Here is a 17,241-nt window from a genome sequence, read left to right on the forward strand (position 1 = left end):
TTTGGAATACATACCAAGATGGACTCAAAATGAAGTTCTTTTAATATATAAAAGGATAGTAATACATTTTTATGTTTCCCAACTGTCACCACTAATAAGGATAGTATACATTCTTATCTCAGTTATAAAAAATATTCCTCAGCTGGGTGCAGTGGCTCACGCCTGTAATCCCAGCACTTTGGGAGGCTAAGGCAGAATTCCTTGAACCCAGGAGGTGGAGGTTGCAGTGAGCCAGGATCACACTACTGCACTCCAGCCTGGGCAACAGAGTAAGACTATCACCAAAAAAAAAAAAAAAAAAAAAAAATCCTATGCTTCCCCCATCTAATTCCTCTGTGTTACCCCAAATAATAGCTGTTCCTAAGGAGGCTTAATTACACAAATATAGGTTGAAACATTATTACTCCCCTACTACATAAGGGTAAGATGCGTCACTGGCTTCACAGGTTGGTTACGACTTGTAGGTGGTAGGTAGAATGAGTCAACAAAAATCACCTATGCTAAAGGCCTCTTAGCATTACCAATGATCATAGTATGTTACACACTCCTTCCTATGCTAAACGCCTCTTAGCATTATCAATGGCCATAGTATGTTACACACTCCCTCCCCTACGCTAAAGGCCTCTTAGCATGATCAATAGTCATGGTATTTCACATAGTCCTTACATACAGACGTTCTTCATTTGAGACTATCAAGTAGAATATATTTTCACTATCGAATTATGTTAAAGAAACAGGATCAGAGAGCCTATGTCATACAGGAGATAAATGCTTTCATAAAGGTCTGAAACTCGATCTCTATCCTATAACAGGAAATGAGAAATATGTCCACATCCAAATCAAAATTAATGCTACGTACTGTAACAGAACTGGGCTGTTTTTAAAGAGGAACACTAACACTACAGGGAGGATATCCAGGAGCGCCATGACCATAAATGGTTTCTCTGGAAACCAGCATGAGAAGTGAGGCTTCTCAATCTACAGACAAGGAAACTGGAATCATCCCGTGTTGCTTAGAAGAAAAATCCAGACAAATGGATGTTTCAGGGAATGGGATTTTATCCCAATATGAATTCTAACAGATTCTCTCCACTAACTGAATGGGTTGCCACAGGCATCGTGCCTCAGCACAGAAGTACTTGAGCAGAAGTTATGCCAGGAATCTTGCACAAGGAATTCACTGGGGTTGTAAGTCTCCTTATTCTCCTGCATTTGTAAGTCCATTATTAAGATCTCTTTATAGAGAAAAATTCATTTTTATCTATACCAAGGTAACAGCTATCTTCCAAATTCCCAAATGTGGAAAATTATAATCATGTTTAACATTTTAATCAACATATTACCGTTCTTCCCTAACCATAAAACCTCACCCTGCAAGACAGCTTTCAAATAAAAACTTACCCAAACAGCTTTTCTGCAGCAGCTCTGGAGATCGTTTGGACAGGTATATTAGGCAATCCTGACGACTGAGATGGTGGAAACTGAGTGTGATTGAAGGAAGGGAATCCAGGCGTGTAAGGGTCACCTGTTCCCAGATGAGCCTAGAAAAACAAAGAGCAATTCGCTCCATCACATACTTCCTCAAAAGTTCTCTGTAAGATTCGGAGTTGGTATAAGATTCGGATTTGGTATAAGGCTGCAGCCCAACCTTAGTTTACCAACTTGAAGCCTCAAAAATCTGAGTGGCTATACAATGTGACTCCTGTTTTCATGGCACATGGAAATTCTCAGTTCAAGGTACTATTGATAAAGTACTTCTACCAACAAATAATAAAGCCTCAAAGTCAATGTAATCTATCTTCTTGCTTACTGCTAATGCCCTCCCAGAAAAAGAGCATTTAAGGAAGACACAGTGCTATTTCTGCTAATATAGGAATCCAAGAACAATTCAAAGAACTCAAAACAGCGATTTACTCAAGAAATAACTCACATGTCCAAAGAATGAAAGGTCTGCCTTAACAATAGGAAATTTAGTCTGGTCCATATATATCAAGACACCAATTGCATTTAAGCTTTCAGCATTTGCAACCTAAAAGAAAACATATAAAGCTCAGAAAATGAAAATCTGATCATATGAAATGAGAATACATCTTGGACATTATGCTAAAGGCCAAATGGTTACAGAGGACTAAACTCAGAATACTTCCAAATGTTTCAAATTGTTTATCTAGTAATGTGTTGTTAATTGTTTCCTGAAAAATTAACTCACTTGTTTGCAAAGTAAGAATAACGGGCCGGGCGTGGTGGCTCACGCCTGTAATCCCAACACCTTGCAAGGCTGAGGCAGGCAGATCATGAGGTCAGGAGTTTGAAACCAGCCTGGCCAACATGGTGAAATCCTGTCTCTACTAAAAATACAAAAATCTGGCCGGGCGCGGTGGCTCAAGCCTGTAATCCCAGCACTTTGGGAGGCCGAGACGGGCGGATCACGAGGTCAGGAGATCGAGACCATCCTGGCTAACACGGTGAAACCCCGTCTCTACTAAAAATACAAGAAAATTAGCCGGGCGAGGTGGCGGGCGCCTGTAGTCCCAGCTACTCGGGAGGCTGAGGCAGGAGAATGGCGTGAACCCGGGGAGGCGGAGCTTGCAGTGAGCTGAGATCGCGCCACTGCACTCCAGCCTGGGGCACAGAGCAAGACTCCGTCTCAAAAAAAAAAAAAAAAAAGAAATTTAAAAATACAAAAATTTGCTGGGCTTAGTGGCAGGCGCCTGTAATCCCAGCCATTTGGGAGGCTGAGGCAGGAGAATTGCTTGAAACTGTAAGGCAGAGGTTGCAGTAAGCCACTGCACTCTAGCCTGAACAAAAGAGCAAAACTCCATCTCAAAAAAAAAAAAAAAAACAAAGAATAACGAAGGCCAGGAGTGGTGGTTCACGCCTGTAATCCCAGCAATTTGGGAGGCCGAGGCAGGCGGATCACCTGAGGTCAGGAGTTCAAGACCAGCCAGGCCAACTTGGTGAAATCCCCTCTCTACTAAAAATGCAAACATTAGCCGGGCCTGGTGGCAGACGCCTGTAATCCCAGCTACTCAGGAGGCTGAGGCAGGAGCATCACTTGAACACGGGAGGCAGAGGTTGCAGTGAGCTGAGATCACGCCACTGCATTCCAGCCAGGGTGACAGAGACTCCATCTCAAATAAAAAAAAAAAAAGAAAAGAAAAGAAAAATAACAAAAACCCATCTAAGACAACCACTTTTTTGAGTCCCACTGTCACCCAGGCTGGAGTGGCACAAGTCACATCTCACAGCCTCCAGGGCTCAAGCAGTCCTCTCACCTCAGCCTCTCCAAGTGTTGGGATTACAAGTGTGAGCCCTGCCACTTCTTTAAAAATGCAGAAATCACCACTGTCCTTTGATATGTTCCAATCTAGTTCCTTGTGTATGTTTGGCTATTTATTTTCCTTTTTATAAAACATGCTTTTAACTGTATTCTGTATATGCATAAAACTGAGTTATACAGACAAACAGCTTTCACTTAAGCATTTCTGATTAGGGAAGTGGAACTTATTTGATTTGCTTAGCACTTTTTTTTTTTTTTTTTTTTTTTTTTTTTTTTTTTTGAGACGGAGTCTCACGCTGTTGCCCAGGCTGGAGTGCAGTGGCGCGATCTCGGCTCACTGCAAGCTCCGCCTCCCGGGTTCACGCCATTCTCCTGCCTCAGCCTCCTGAGTAGCTGGGACTACAGGCGCCCGCCACCGCGCCCGGCTAATTTTTTGTATTTTTAGTAGAGACGGGGTTTCACTGTGGTCTCGATCTCCTGACCTTGCGATCCGCCCGCCTCGGCCTCCCAAAGTGCTGGGATTACAGGCTTGAGCCACCGCGCCCGGCCTGCTTAGCACTTTTAATAAATTATATTATCTGGTATGAGAGTTTAAGATCGCTGGTTTTCAGAATGTAAGAATATTAACAAGAAATATAACTTACCTGAAGAGTAAGATACCAAAGTACTGTATTGAATATTATATATATATATATATATATAAAATAACCCACACTCACCTTTTCTGCAAAGGTGATTTTTCCTGCTCTGACAATCACTATAGATCCATTCACAGGAGAGTCTAAATCCTCAAAGTCTTTTTTAGTACCAAAATTAGCATGGACCAGTTTACCCTAGAACAAAGACATTAGATTTAATGAGCATTATGGTATTGGAACAGCTCTAAAATCTTGAGACAAAAGAGTTTTATAGATCAAACCTAAGACAGGCAATCCAAGTAAGAGATAAAAGGAGGCCAAGGCCTAAAAAAGACATGAGTTCTAAAAAACTTTATAATTTTTAGGTCAGAGGTATTAGAATAAAATCAAAAGTTTTAGCCTCCTATGTCTTTCATGCTTTTATTCCACACTGCCTTTCATGTAAAGGGCACTTAGATTAAAGAGGCCTGTGTAGGCTGGTCATGGGACTGGAGGCCTGGAACAATCTTCGCCTTGAGGACATCATAGAAAGAGGTTTTAACCGAAAGACCTGACAATACATCTGTCCCAAAATTAAAATACCATCTGTTACAACAAAGTGACTTGCATACACCAACTTTGGATGTGTCATTATGTTCCTAAGCTAAGAAGAGTCCAGATGAACAGCTATAGACAGACACTAACACCAAGCACCTGAACACAGAAAGCTGGAAGCTGAAGAAAAATCTTCAATGTTCTTTAGCAGAACAATCTACCATCTCTAAACTCCTGGCTTACAGGCAGCCAGGCAAAGTGATAAAGCACAAGTATCCAGAAAGGCAAGGAATCACCACAGACCTGCGCCCGCCTCGAAAGGTATCCACTGGAGATGCCCGACTCACAAATGTGATTTTTTTTTTTTTGAGATGAATTTCGCTCTTGTTGCTCCTGCTGGAGTGCAATGGCGCAATCTCCACTCACTGCAACCTCCGCCTCCTGGGTTCAAGGGATTCTCCTGCCCCAGTCTCCCAAGTAGCTGGGATTACAGGCACCCACCACCACGCCTAGCTAATTTTTGTATTTTTAGTAGACTTCAACATGTTGGCCAGGCTTGTCTCTGACCTCAGGTGATCTGTCTACCTTGGACTCCCAAAGTGCTGGCATTATGGGCGTGAGCCACCACGCCCAACCACAAATGTGATTTTTAAGCTGAAAATTATTCCATCTATCTGTTCTCTATTTCTGTGTTAATTTGACTGTATCTGCCTAAGTTTAAAAAGATCAAGGGCTGGGTGCAGCAGCTTACTCCTGTAATCCCAGCACTTTGGGAGGCCGAGGTGCATGAATGGCTTGAGCTCAGGAGTTTGAATTCAAGACCAGCCTGGTCAACATGGCAAAACCCTGTCTCTACCACAAATAATAATAATAATAATAATAATAATAATAATAATAAATAAAAATTAGCAGGACGTCCCAGCTACTCGGGAGGTTCACTTGAGCCTGGGTGGTGGTGGAGGTTGCAGTCAGCCAAGCTCACGCCACTGCATTCCAGCTAAGGCAAAAGAGTGACACCCTGTCTCAAAACAAAAATAAAAAAAGATCAAGCATTAATGAATCAAGCTAAGACTAGGCCCCATCCAAGATGGATATTTAGATCTGTCCCCACAGGGAGGATATGCATTTGTTTAGCAAATACTACTATGTATGGTCAGCCATTCTCCAAAGCTCTGGGACATGGCAGTAAATAGAACTAACCCATGGTTCTTCATTTGGCTCACATTCTAACGGAAACAAAGGTATAGATAATGTCAGGTGCTATCAGTACCATAAAGAAAAAATAAAGCAGGATATGGGGAAAGTAATTAGAGAGAGAAGACATTGCATGTTGACTGTGTCATTAGAGGGTTGAAAACCAAAATATCTCTCGATAATTTACATTTTACAAGTAAATGTATAACTCCTAAGAATAGAAAAGATGAGTTTTGAATGATTCAAGAGGGAAAAGCATCTCATGCACTGTTTTGCCTTACTTACAGTAACTGTTGCAGCCTTACTATATGCCACATAACCCCCAGGATTCTCCACCAGGTAAACAAGTCCACCATTCTTATCAACTATGATCACCGAGTTTTGAGCACTGTTAAAAAGATGAAGTTAAAATAAGCCTAAGGTCATCCTTCCAAAAAACACAACAGCTTACATTTAGTATGTCTTGCATTATTTGGCTTCAGGAAATTTACCTCTAAATCTTAAGCTTAATTTTTATTTTAAAAGCCTTTGGGCCACGTGTGGTGGCTCACGCCTGTAATCCCAGCACTTTTGGGAGGCCGAGGCGGGCAGATCACCTGAGGTCAAAAGTTCGAGACCAGCCTGGCCAATATGGTGAAACCCCACCTCTACTAAAAATACAAGAATTAGCTGGGCATGGAGGTGTACACCTGTAATCCTAGCTGCTTTGGAGGCTGAGGCAGGAGAATCAGTTGAACCCAGAAGGCAGAGGCTGCAGTGAGCAGAGACTGTGTCACTGCACTCCAGCCTGGGCGACAGAGCAAGACTCTGTTTCAAAAAAAGCAACAGTAACAAAAAGTCTTTGCTATATTTAGCACACCTGAAAATAGCTACTTGTATAAAAATAAGTTTACCATCTTTCAACATACCTGTCCTTGACCTGAATCTTAACAAAATGTTGATCACGCCAGACTTTGCTGAGTTTAAATTCACGAAATTGATTTTCAATATACAATGCAAGATTTTCATCTTTTTGAGATCCAGCCTCACGAGGGACATATAAATTTTCATTCAGCAGCCTGGAGGAGAAAATGTCTTTTAAATAAACTTAAGTTTAATTTAAAATAAACATTTAACTCAAGGATTAAACAAATTGTTTTGAAAGCAAAATATTATCCCTCATAGTTTAGATAAACGAACTGTGACCCAAAACTTCTAGATTAACACAAACTAAGAAAAAAAAAACTGTGCCCCAAATCTTAATTTATAACTTCACAGCTTCTTTACCCACTATAAAGGACCCCTTCAAGAGCCTCATCATAATGTATCTGCTGAGGGGAAATGAGTAGCTTCCAGGAGATCTACTATAAAGTCAATTATAAAATCTAAGATAGTACTACTGTGCTAAACAGGGTGCATAGTTTCAATTTTCACCTACTTGTGAAGCATTTCTGAATACCCTGAAGCAAAGCTGCTCCTTGGTCTGATCTCCCATCGCTCTTTCTATTTACTCAGCATATTAGTTCTCACATGTTTGTGGGGTGGACTATATTCTCACTTTATCCATAATATCTGGTGTACAGTAAATAAGCACAAAAGCATCAACTAGATGAAGTAGAAAATGCCATAACTTAAGACTAAAGAATTACAGTACCACGCTAACTATAGGAAGCTCGAAAAAAGGAAAAGATAAATTTATTATTTGCACAGAGGCATGGATGTGCAAAGATAGTAAAACTATATGGACAAGTGTTACAGCTCTTAGAATCTGTCTAGCATGCTTTCTGGCTTTTGCCAGAAAGCCCATTAAAAATAAAATAAATAAATATAAAATAAAAATCTGGCCAGGTGTGGTGGCTCACACCTGTAATTCCAGCACTTTGGGAGGCCGAGGCAGGAGGGTCGGTCACCTGAGGTCAGAAGTTCGAGACCAGCCTGGCCAACATGGTGAAATCCCGTTTCTACCAAAAACAAAATTAGCAGAGTGTGGTGGCACAAGCCTGTGATCTCAGCTACTCAGGAGACTGAGGTAGGAGAATCACTTGAACCTGGGAGACAGAGGTTGCAGTGAGCTGAGATCGTGCCACTACACTCCAGTCTGGACAACACAGGAAGACTCCATCTCAAAATAAATAACTAAATAAATAAAAATAAAAATCTAAGGACAGACCGGCCTGGAAGACATGGTGAGACTCCGTCTCTTAAAAAACAAATTAGCTGGGTGTGGTGCTGCGTGCTTATAGTCCCAGCTACTCAGGAAGCTATGGTGGCGGGATCGTTTGAGCCTGGGAGGTTGAAGCTGCAGTGAGATGAGATCGTACCACTGTATTCCAGCCTCCACCAGAGGGAGACACTGTCTCTGGATACTTATTGGCCTATGGGTTAATGGGTGAGTATCAGCAGAAACTAAGAAGCACTAGAGACTTAAGTCAGGCAGTTAAATTACCCATGATCTAGAAGATGAAAAAGGCTACTTCTGGCATGTGTTGTTTCCCATAAAAGAGAAAAGCTACTGATGCCCTTGTCAACAAAGGAGAGCTTAGTACAACATTATAAGAGGTTAAGAAGAGCCAGGCGCGGTGTCTCACACCTGTAATCCCACCACTTTGGAAGGCCAAGGCGGGCAGATCACGAGGTCAGGAGATCGAGACCACCCTGGCTAACACAGTGAAACCCTGTGTCTACTAAAAACACAAAAAATTAGCCGGGCGTGGTGATGGTCGCCTGTAGTCCCAGCTACTCGGGAGGCTGAGGCAGGAGGCAGAGCTTGCGGTGAGCTGAGATCGTGCCACTGCACTCCAGCCTGGGCGACAGAGCAAGACTCCTCAAAAAAAAAAAAAAAAAAAAAAAAAAGAGATTAAGAAGAAAAATCAGAGCCAAAGAATGACAGCAAGCAATAAGCTACAAAGATCGGGAAAACATCAAGGGCCTATGAATTTTTTAAGAAAAAGGAGACTCCCTAGAAGTTCTACCTTTTTTCCTACCAGTATAGTTTCAGTTCTTTACAGGCCCCTCACCCTCTTTAGCTAAACATGGCAAGTCTTGTATTCTCTGAAAAGCCATTCCCACAGTGTCACCATTATTGTTTCCCTGCAGCCTATCATAATTCCTGAATTACTCATCTAGATACTTGCAAAGTAGCTCATGCTCACTTGATGGTGCTGGTGAAGTCTGTGGTGTCCAGTTTCTCTGACAACTTTCTCTTCAGGTCGTCCCAGTATAAGCGCGGTGCCGCAGGGAAGTCCTCTTCTGGCTCCTCCCTCGCTGGAGACTCGGTGCCTGCCAGTCTCTCACACTCAGTTTTTGGTTCTACCCCTTTACAATAGCCCAAGTAGCCAATCATAAACCCTAAAGAGACAAAGTTCCAGAGCTGAACTCAGAATTTCACTTGTGATCTATCCCTGTTAATACTTTTCAGGTAAGCCTTGAAAATACTGGTTTTCAAATTCTAAGTAGTTTTAAAGTATATAATGCATCTCAGTTTTGTATACTTTAAGCCACTTAATGAACTGTATACTAGCTTTATTGCAAATAGCTAGCTATTCAAAACATAGGTACTTTTTCCAAAAGACCTCCTTGAAACATCAGACTGAGCTTCTACACCACCAGTATCCTGTGTATATGTTTTAGTGTAACATTTGTTTCCTGGTGGAGTGGTAGCAAACAAAAAAATACATAAATAAAAAGAAAACACTTGCTCGTCGTATTGAAAGAATTCATGGGTCTCTCTCTCCAACCAGACTAAATTCAATGACAGGTATAGAATCTACTCATGATTGTCTTCCTAGTGGGACTTAAAAAGGCACAAAGTGGACGGGTGAAGTGGCTCGTGTCTGTAATCCTAGCACCTTCGGAGGCCAAGGTGGGTGGATCACAAGGTCAGGAATTAGAGACCAGCCTGCCCAACATGGTGAAACCCCGTCTCTACTAAAAATACAAAAACTAGCCAGGTGTGGTGGCGCACACCTGTAGTCTCAGCTCCTCAGGAGGCTGAGGCAAAAGAATCGCTTGAACCCAGGAGGCAGAGGTTGCTATGAGCCAAGATCACGCCACTGCACTCCAGCCTGGGCGACAGAGACTCCATCTCAAAAAAAAAAAAAAAAATTAGCCGGGTGTGGTGGTGAGCCCCTATAGTCCCAGCTACTCAGGAGGCTAACGCAAAGAATCGCTTAAACCTGGTAGGCAGAGGTTGCAGTGAGCCAAGACGGTGCCACTGCATTCTAGCCTAGGCAACAGAGTAAGACTGTCACAAAACAAAACAAAACAAAAAGGCACAAAATAACTATATGCTGAACTGAAATAACAGACTTCTCAGAGTTGGTTATGGAAAATATTGAAGTTTGGAATGGTCATTCTTACCAATCAAGAAAAAGATGATCACGGCAATAGTCCCATAGCAGATATTTCCACCACACCTTTTTGGTTTTGTGCCATTGGGCTTTGTGTTATTGTCAGTATTTTCTTCTTCATCTACACCAAGTTTCATCTCCACATGACTGTTATCGCCGTCTACTTGCCGAGCCAGGCTGAACCGGGTATATGACAATGGTTCTCCACCAAACTGTTTTGGGGAAAAAGGCATGATGAAGAACAGGCACAGGAATGTTTAGGAAAAGCTTGCTTAGGTATATGCTTGTTATTGGGCCATTACTATGACTTGCTATGTATTCCTCAGTGTTTTCCTTTCAAACCAACATTCTTCCCTGGGCCCAGTCAAGGGCTAGTTCACACTGGTCTTCTCAATCAGTCTTTCCTTTTCTGTAAATGGTTTTTTGGTTTTTTTTTTTGAGACAAGGTCTCCCTCTCTCTCCCAGGATGAAGTGCAGTGGTGTCATCACAGCTCACTGCAGCCTCAAAATCCTGGGCTCTACTGATTCTGCTGTCTCAGTCTCCTGAGCAGCTGGGACTAGGGGCACAAATCACTTTAGGATACTATGCAGTAACCCAGACCATGATGCTGGCGGGAGCCAGGGAACAAGAATAAAACAAGGTTATAAATAAGCAGAAATTCTGACTAAGCATAAGATAGAAGACAGAAAAGAGAGAATAGGCCGGACGCGGTGGCTCACGCCTGTAATCCCAACACTCTGGGGGGCCAAGGCAGACGGATCATTTGAGGTCAGGAGTTTGAGGCCAGCTTGACCAACACAGTGAAATCCCGTCTCTACTAAAATAAAAAAATTTAAAAATTTAAAAATTAAAAATTAAAAAAAAAAAACAAAACACCAGCTGGGCATGGTGGTGCACGCCTGTAATCTCAGCCACTCAGGAGGCTAAGGCAGGAGAATTACTTGAGCTCAGGAGGCGGAGGTTGCGGTGAGCACTCCAACATGGGCAACAAGAGCCCACGCTGAGACTCCATCCCAAAAAATAAATAAATAAAAGAGAGAATTGAGGTCTAGATAGTGTGTCAAGAGTTAGGCTCCTTTTCATCATGTCCTGGATGGCTGTCTTTTCTGTATGTTCTTTCAGCTTTCGCTCATACTGTCTACTCAATGTTTCTTAAAATTTCATTTTTTTTTAATAGAGATGGGATTGCTATGTTGCCCAGGCAAGTCTCAAACTCCTCAAGTGATCCTCCTGCCTCACCTCCCAAAGTGCTGGGATTACAGGACTGAGCCACCACACTTGGCCTCATTTTTTTTTGAGATGGAGTCTCCCTCTGTGACCCAGGCTGGAGTGCAGTGGCGCGATCTCGGCTCATTGCAACCTCCACCTCCCAGGTTCAAGCCATTCTCCTGCCTCAGCCTCCCGAGTAGCTGGGACTACAGGCGTGCGCCATGACACTCCACTAATTTTTTTTTTTTTCTTTTTGTATTTTTAGTAGAGATGGAGTTTCACCGTGTTGGTCAGGCTGGTCTTGAACTCCTGACCACAGGTGATTGACCTACTTCAGCCTCCCAAAGTGCTGTGATTACAGGCGTGAGCCGCGACGCCCGGCCAACTTTGCTTTTTACCTCTCTCACTAAGGAGACATTTTGATCAGCGCTTTCTTTAGTTCACCTTGTCTACTCGGCTGCCCCTCTACCACACCCAGAACCACGCTGAGAATTCTTCCAAGACCTTCTATAATCAACCCTATTGAAGGCTGAACTCTGTGGGATCAGTTATGCCTCAAGACCAATTCAAATGTAAATGAATACCTGATAATAGATTTGGGTTATTATTTCATGCTTCAAGTCATGCTTGTATATTTCACATTCTTGCAGACAGAAATACAACTGAAAATATCTTACCAAGTTAGAGAATGCTGATCTAGCTTGATCCATCATCCCGAACTGCCACACAGAAGAACCTAGGTATCAGAATAGAGAATTATTGAGAAAGATACTACTGTATCACATTAGTGAACTTTCTATTACCAGGCTAAATGTTGTATCAAATTTTTAAAATACCTTATCACTTTTCTAGAAAAGGCATTTAACCACAATTTACATGACAACTAAATTAAGTGTGATCCTTTTTAATACTTGTTATATATGTATTTCCTTTTTTTTTTTTTTTGTAGAGACAAGGTCACTCTATGTTGCCCAGGCTGGTCTTGAACTCCTGGCCTCAAACAATCCTCCCACCTTGGCATCCCAAAGGGCTGCGATTACAGGTATGAACCACTATGCTCTGAGTAGACAAAGAAGTGACACATACTGCCGGGTGCAGTGGCTCACGCCTGTAATGCCAGCACTTTGGGAGGCTGAGGCTGGTGGATCACCTGAGGTCAGGAGTTCGAGACCAGCCTGAGTTCGAGACCAGCCTAACCAACATGGTGAAACCCTGTCTCTACTAAAAATACAAAAATCAGCTGGGCATGGTGGTGTGCACCTGTAATCCCAGCTACTCGGGAGGCTGAGGCAGGAGAATCACTTGAACCCGGGGAGCGGAGGTTACGGTGAGCCAAGATCACACCATTGCACTCCAGCCTGGGCAATAAGAGCAAAATTCCGTCTCAAAAAAAAAAAAAAAGTGACACACACAAAAAGACAACAGACTATCACTTGAAAAAATTAAGACTAAAGCAGACAAGACCAGTTATGCTACGAACACCACAAACCATCTTCAATGGAAAGGGGAAGAAATCCTGATTCTGACTGAATAGTTCTACAAGTGATTCGATCTTTGACACAAAAAGAAACACGAAACACAGATCTGCTATTTTACAGATGAAGAGGCCACTTATCAGAGAAACTAAGTGGCCTGTTCACGGCTGAAAATTGATAATCTAAGTGAAGTTAAATGGGTTACTGGGTTATAGAAATTGTATTCTCATCTCTGGAAATTTAAGACATTAACCTTAACTTCTGTCAAAGCAAAATACATCTCTGTAATCAAAGTCCTATGTTAAGTTAAAGGCCTTAACTGAAATCTGAATTTTCGGTTTGAGGGCATCTAGATACGTGAAAGTGATATGATCCTGAGATTTGCAAAATGGACATTTATTGGACTATTTTAAAGCTTTTCCTACATACGAGTACACTGAGAGCATATTAAACGCGCACACGGCACAAAGCCAGCTGTGAGGTATATGCAAACTGTAAAGCAAAGGGTATGATAACTGGCATTAAGAAAAAGCTTTCTGGCCGGGCGTGGTGGCTAACGCCTGTAATCCCAACACTTTGGGAGGCTGAGGCAGGTGGATCACGAAGTCAGGAGTTAGAGACCAGCCTGGCCAAGGTGGTAAAACCCCCATCTCTACTAAAAGCACAAAAATTAGCTGGGCGGGCTGATGGGCACCTGTAATCCCAGCTACTGGGGAGGCTGAGGCAGGAGAATCGCTTGAACCCGGGAGGCAGAGGTTGTGGTAAGCCAAGATGGCGCCACTGCACTCCAGCCTGGGGGACAGTGAGACTCCATCTCAAAAAAAAAGAAAAAAAGTTCTAAAACCCATTACAAAAAAACTTATTTTTAAATCCAAGCTTTAAAGACCAGCGTCCATATGCAATGGGTCATATTCTTAGAAGCATAATCTTTTTTTTTGAGACAGAGTTTCAGTCTTGTTGCTGAGGCAGGAGTGCAACAGCATGATCTCGGCTCACTGCAACCTCCGACTCCTGGGTTCAAGCGATTTTCCCCACCTCAGACCCCGAGTACCTGGGATTACAGGCGCCTGCCACCATGCCCGGCTAATTTTTGTATTTTTAATAGAGACAGGATTTCACCATGTTGGCCAGGGTGGTCTGGACCTAAGGTGATCCACCCACCTGGCTTCTCAAAGTACTAAGATTAGTTACTTGACAAGAACATCCCAAGGCGTGAGCCACTGCGCCTGGCCAGAAGCACAATCTTTTGCCCCTTCTGTTACAAAAAGCTTATCACTGCCACCACCAGAGCAGTAAGGACCCAATCACTAGAGCAGACCTGGAAGGCCCCACCCTGAACCAATTTTAATCATCCTTTTCCAGGAAAAAACATCTTGCAAGGTTTGACACTCATCTGAACCATCATTCCTCAAGTTTTCTAGTTTTAAATTAATTTTAAGAACACAAAGCGATGGCCGGGCATGGTGGCTCACACCTGTAATCCCAGCAACACTTTGGGAGGCCGAGGCGAGCAGATCACCTGAGGTCGGGAGTTTGAGACTAGCCTGACCAACATGGAGAAACTCCATCTCTACTAAAAAAAATACAAAATTAGCTGGGCGTGGTGGCGAATGCCTGTAATCCCAGCTACTGGGGAGGCTGAGGCGGGAGAATCACTTGAACCCAGGGGAGGTGGAGGTTGCGGAGAGATCGCGCCATTGCATTCTAGCCTGGGCAACAAGCGTGAAACTCCGTCAAAAATAAATAAATAAATAATCTAAGCTACTTGTGTATCTTTGGTGTTCTCAATGGTGACTGAAAACAACAATTCAATTTTTCACATTAATAATGAAGTTCAGGTAGGCAAAACGTAGCCCCACATTTTGAACTATGAAATGGAACACATTCACTGCCTAACCACTTCACTACCCTCTATTTTCTCCAAAATCTGACAGAATCCAGCCCATCTTTTTACCCACTAACATTCTTCTCTGTTCCTTGAGGTCCTCATTTCTTCCAGGCTCAGCTCAAGGGCCATCTCTATGAAGCCTTCTCTGACTGACTTCCCTATCCTGTAATAACTGGTATTGAACGACCTGATAATGAGTAAAAATATTGTATTTAACAGTACTGGGGCATGCTTGATGTATGAGATTCCAAATGATATGAAAAATATAATGAAAACATTGGACCAGTAATCTTTTCCCATCCCAGCCACTCTTCTGGTTTAGTAGGGAGGTTCTTTTTTTGTTTTTGAGATGGCATCTCGTTCTGTGGCCCAGGCTGGAGTGCAGTGGTGCCATCTCAGCTCACTACAACCTCTGACTTCCAGGTTAAAGTGATTCTCAAGCTTCTGCCTCCTGAGTGGCTGGGATTACAGGTGTGCACCACCACACCCAGCTAATTTTTGTATTTTTAGTAGAGATGGGCTTTCCCCATGTTGGCCAGGCTGGTCTCGAACTCCTCACCTCAAGCGATCTGCCTGCCTTGGCCTCCCAAAGTGCTGGGATTACAGGCATGAGCCACCATGCCCTGCTAATTTTTGTATTTTTAGCAGAGGCAGGCTTTCACCATGTTAGTCAGCCTGGTCTCGAACTCCTGACCTTAGGTGATCCGCCTGCCTCAGCCTCCCAAAGTGCTGGGATTACAGGTGTGAGTGAGCCACGGCACCCAACCAAGAATCAGTTTTAACATAAATTGGATTGTGATCCAATTCAGGTTTGGCTGGGAACCTTGCTCCATGACATGTAAATACATTATCAGAGGCAAGTAACTGCCTCGCCTGAGGGCACAGTTAGCCAAACTGCTGTGTATCCAACGACCTTCAACACAGGCTAGGTTTACAGCCACCATTACTTGATAAGAACATCCAAAGGAAATTGAAGGATGCCGTGCTCTATATAACCTTGCAATATCGATGACAAAAATTATCTTAACTCTGGATTTTCTTGAGAAGCATACTGTAACCCAAAATTGAGGGCGGGGGGTGGGGGGACCAGCAGGGTCCACAAACACTCTAGAGAGCTTAACCTTAATTTTCACAGTAAGCTTAGCATACAAGTATGGGGTGGCCAAATACAATTTCCTACTTCAATCCTCTTATCAACGGGGAAGAAAATGGAAAAAGCTGCAGAATCCAGTCCCCGGATAAGTGACGTACCCAAGTCTCTACAAGCAGTGAGCAGAGGGAAAGCGTTAACCGAAAAAAGCCGAATCAGAATGTATTTTCTTACCCACCCTCCCAACCTTAAAGAACTGTCCAGCAGAATGTGACACAACGGCCTCTCGGGCGCCCATCAACACAGCGCAGCCCTCTGACCACACCGCTAATCTCCAAGTGTCTTTCACCAGTAAGACTCCCATGGCTCCCGTCTTGTCGTGAGAACTGCTAGCAATATTCTTAATGTCAACACCTGCGGCGTTCCGCCGGATTCTGCCTTGAGAAAATAGAATCCACACACGGCGAACAGGCAGAGCGTGGCGAGACCAGCTGGTACCAGAGCCGAAGGGTCAGTTTACAGAAGCCCGTATCTAATTAATGCCTGTAACACGCCAGGTAACCGAATCGGGGACAGCTCTGTCCCCTTCCGCAGTGAGAGCGGGGCCTGCCCGGAGCCCGGGGAAGCGAAGGTTTACAAGCCCAAGGTCACCCACGGATCCCAGCCATTCCCCGGGGCGACTTCCTGGAGCAGCCACGTGTTCCCCGACGCCGCACGCCGCGCAGCTGCACCGGGACTGCGCCCGCGCTCCCGGACCCGCAGCCCGGAGCCCGCGCACGAGGGCCTGCAGCCTGCAAGGGCGAGGACCCGAAGTCCGCGGGGCTGAGCGACGTGGGGTACACCTGCTCTCGTCCTCCGAGCAGTAAGAGAAGCCATTCGTCGCTCTGTGACTGAGGCGGCGGGCAAGAAGGGACGAGAGGCGAAGGGACGAGAGGAGAAGGGACGCCTCTCCGCACAGCCGCCCGACCCCGCTCGAGGTGCCGCCACAGCCCCTTCCCCACAGGCTCGCGGCCCCGCTCCATCCCGGCCGCCCCGCCTGGGGCCGCGGCCGCCTTCCCGCTCCCCGCGCGGCCCCCTGTGGCTGCTGGACAGCAGCGGAGCGGCCGCTCCAGCAAGCCCCGCAGGACGAAGGGAGGCCACGAGGGTCGGCGTCGTTCTAGAAGCCCGCACTCACACTAGCGCGTCCTCCGTCCCGCGCCGCCTCAGCCGCCACCCGATATCACGACGCTCTGAGGGGATGGCGGCCCCGAACCGGCGGTTTATAGCCTGGCCCCGCCCCCGGCCCCCCGGGGCCTTGCGTCACTTCCTGAGGCACGTACGCTCGGCGAGGTGCTCTGACAGATCGCCTGGGGGCGGGGATGCGCGCGCACCGGGCGGGGCCCTCCGCGGAGGGCGCTGCGGGCGAGGCGAAGGCAGAGGGAAAAGGCGCCAAGGCAGCAGGTGCCCCGAGGAGCCGCGCGATGGGCGCGCTGGCCTCTGCCTCGGCGCCTTCCTCCACCCTGGCAGCCTGGCAGCCTCCGCCTGACCTTGACCGACCTCCAGTCCCTGCAGTGCAAGGTCAAATCTGTTGGCGTTGACGCTCAAATGTTGGATACTTGCACTGC

The 17,241-nt window shown here is 44.9% G+C and overlaps 1 protein-coding gene and 1 non-coding gene across 3 annotated transcripts in view; one reads left to right on the forward strand and one right to left on the reverse strand.

Moving 5' to 3' along the window:
- Positions 1 to 16,868, reverse strand: part of TFRC (transferrin receptor) — a 33,415-nt gene extending 16,547 nt beyond the window's left edge. Inside the window, exons 1-9 of one of the 2 annotated variants that reach the window (XM_065539624.1) lie at positions 16,812 to 16,868; positions 11,862 to 11,920; positions 9,985 to 10,186; positions 8,778 to 8,973; positions 6,555 to 6,704; positions 5,932 to 6,034; positions 4,000 to 4,113; positions 1,931 to 2,029; positions 1,402 to 1,541 (exon numbers count right to left, since the gene is read on the reverse strand). In XM_065539624.1, coding sequence (XP_065395696.1) covers positions 1,402 to 1,541; positions 1,931 to 2,029; positions 4,000 to 4,113; positions 5,932 to 6,034; positions 6,555 to 6,704; positions 8,778 to 8,973; positions 9,985 to 10,186; positions 11,862 to 11,897 — 1,040 coding nt within the window. In that variant the 5' untranslated portion in view covers positions 11,898 to 11,920; positions 16,812 to 16,868. Of the gene's footprint in view, positions 1 to 1,401; positions 1,542 to 1,930; positions 2,030 to 3,999; positions 4,114 to 5,931; positions 6,035 to 6,554; positions 6,705 to 8,777; positions 8,974 to 9,984; positions 10,187 to 11,861; positions 11,921 to 15,875 lie in introns of both variants that reach the window. The other variant, XM_045387277.2, reaches the window with a different exon arrangement.
- LOC123572037 (U7 small nuclear RNA) lies at positions 7,373 to 7,432 on the forward strand. Its single transcript, XR_006696382.2, has one exon. It is a non-coding gene; the product is annotated as a U7 small nuclear RNA (small nuclear RNA).
- Positions 16,869 to 17,241: the final 373 nt, after the last annotated feature.

Source organism: Macaca fascicularis, chromosome 2 (genome assembly GCF_037993035.2).
Source record: "Macaca fascicularis isolate 582-1 chromosome 2, T2T-MFA8v1.1".
Taxonomy (NCBI): domain Eukaryota; kingdom Metazoa; phylum Chordata; class Mammalia; order Primates; family Cercopithecidae; genus Macaca; species Macaca fascicularis.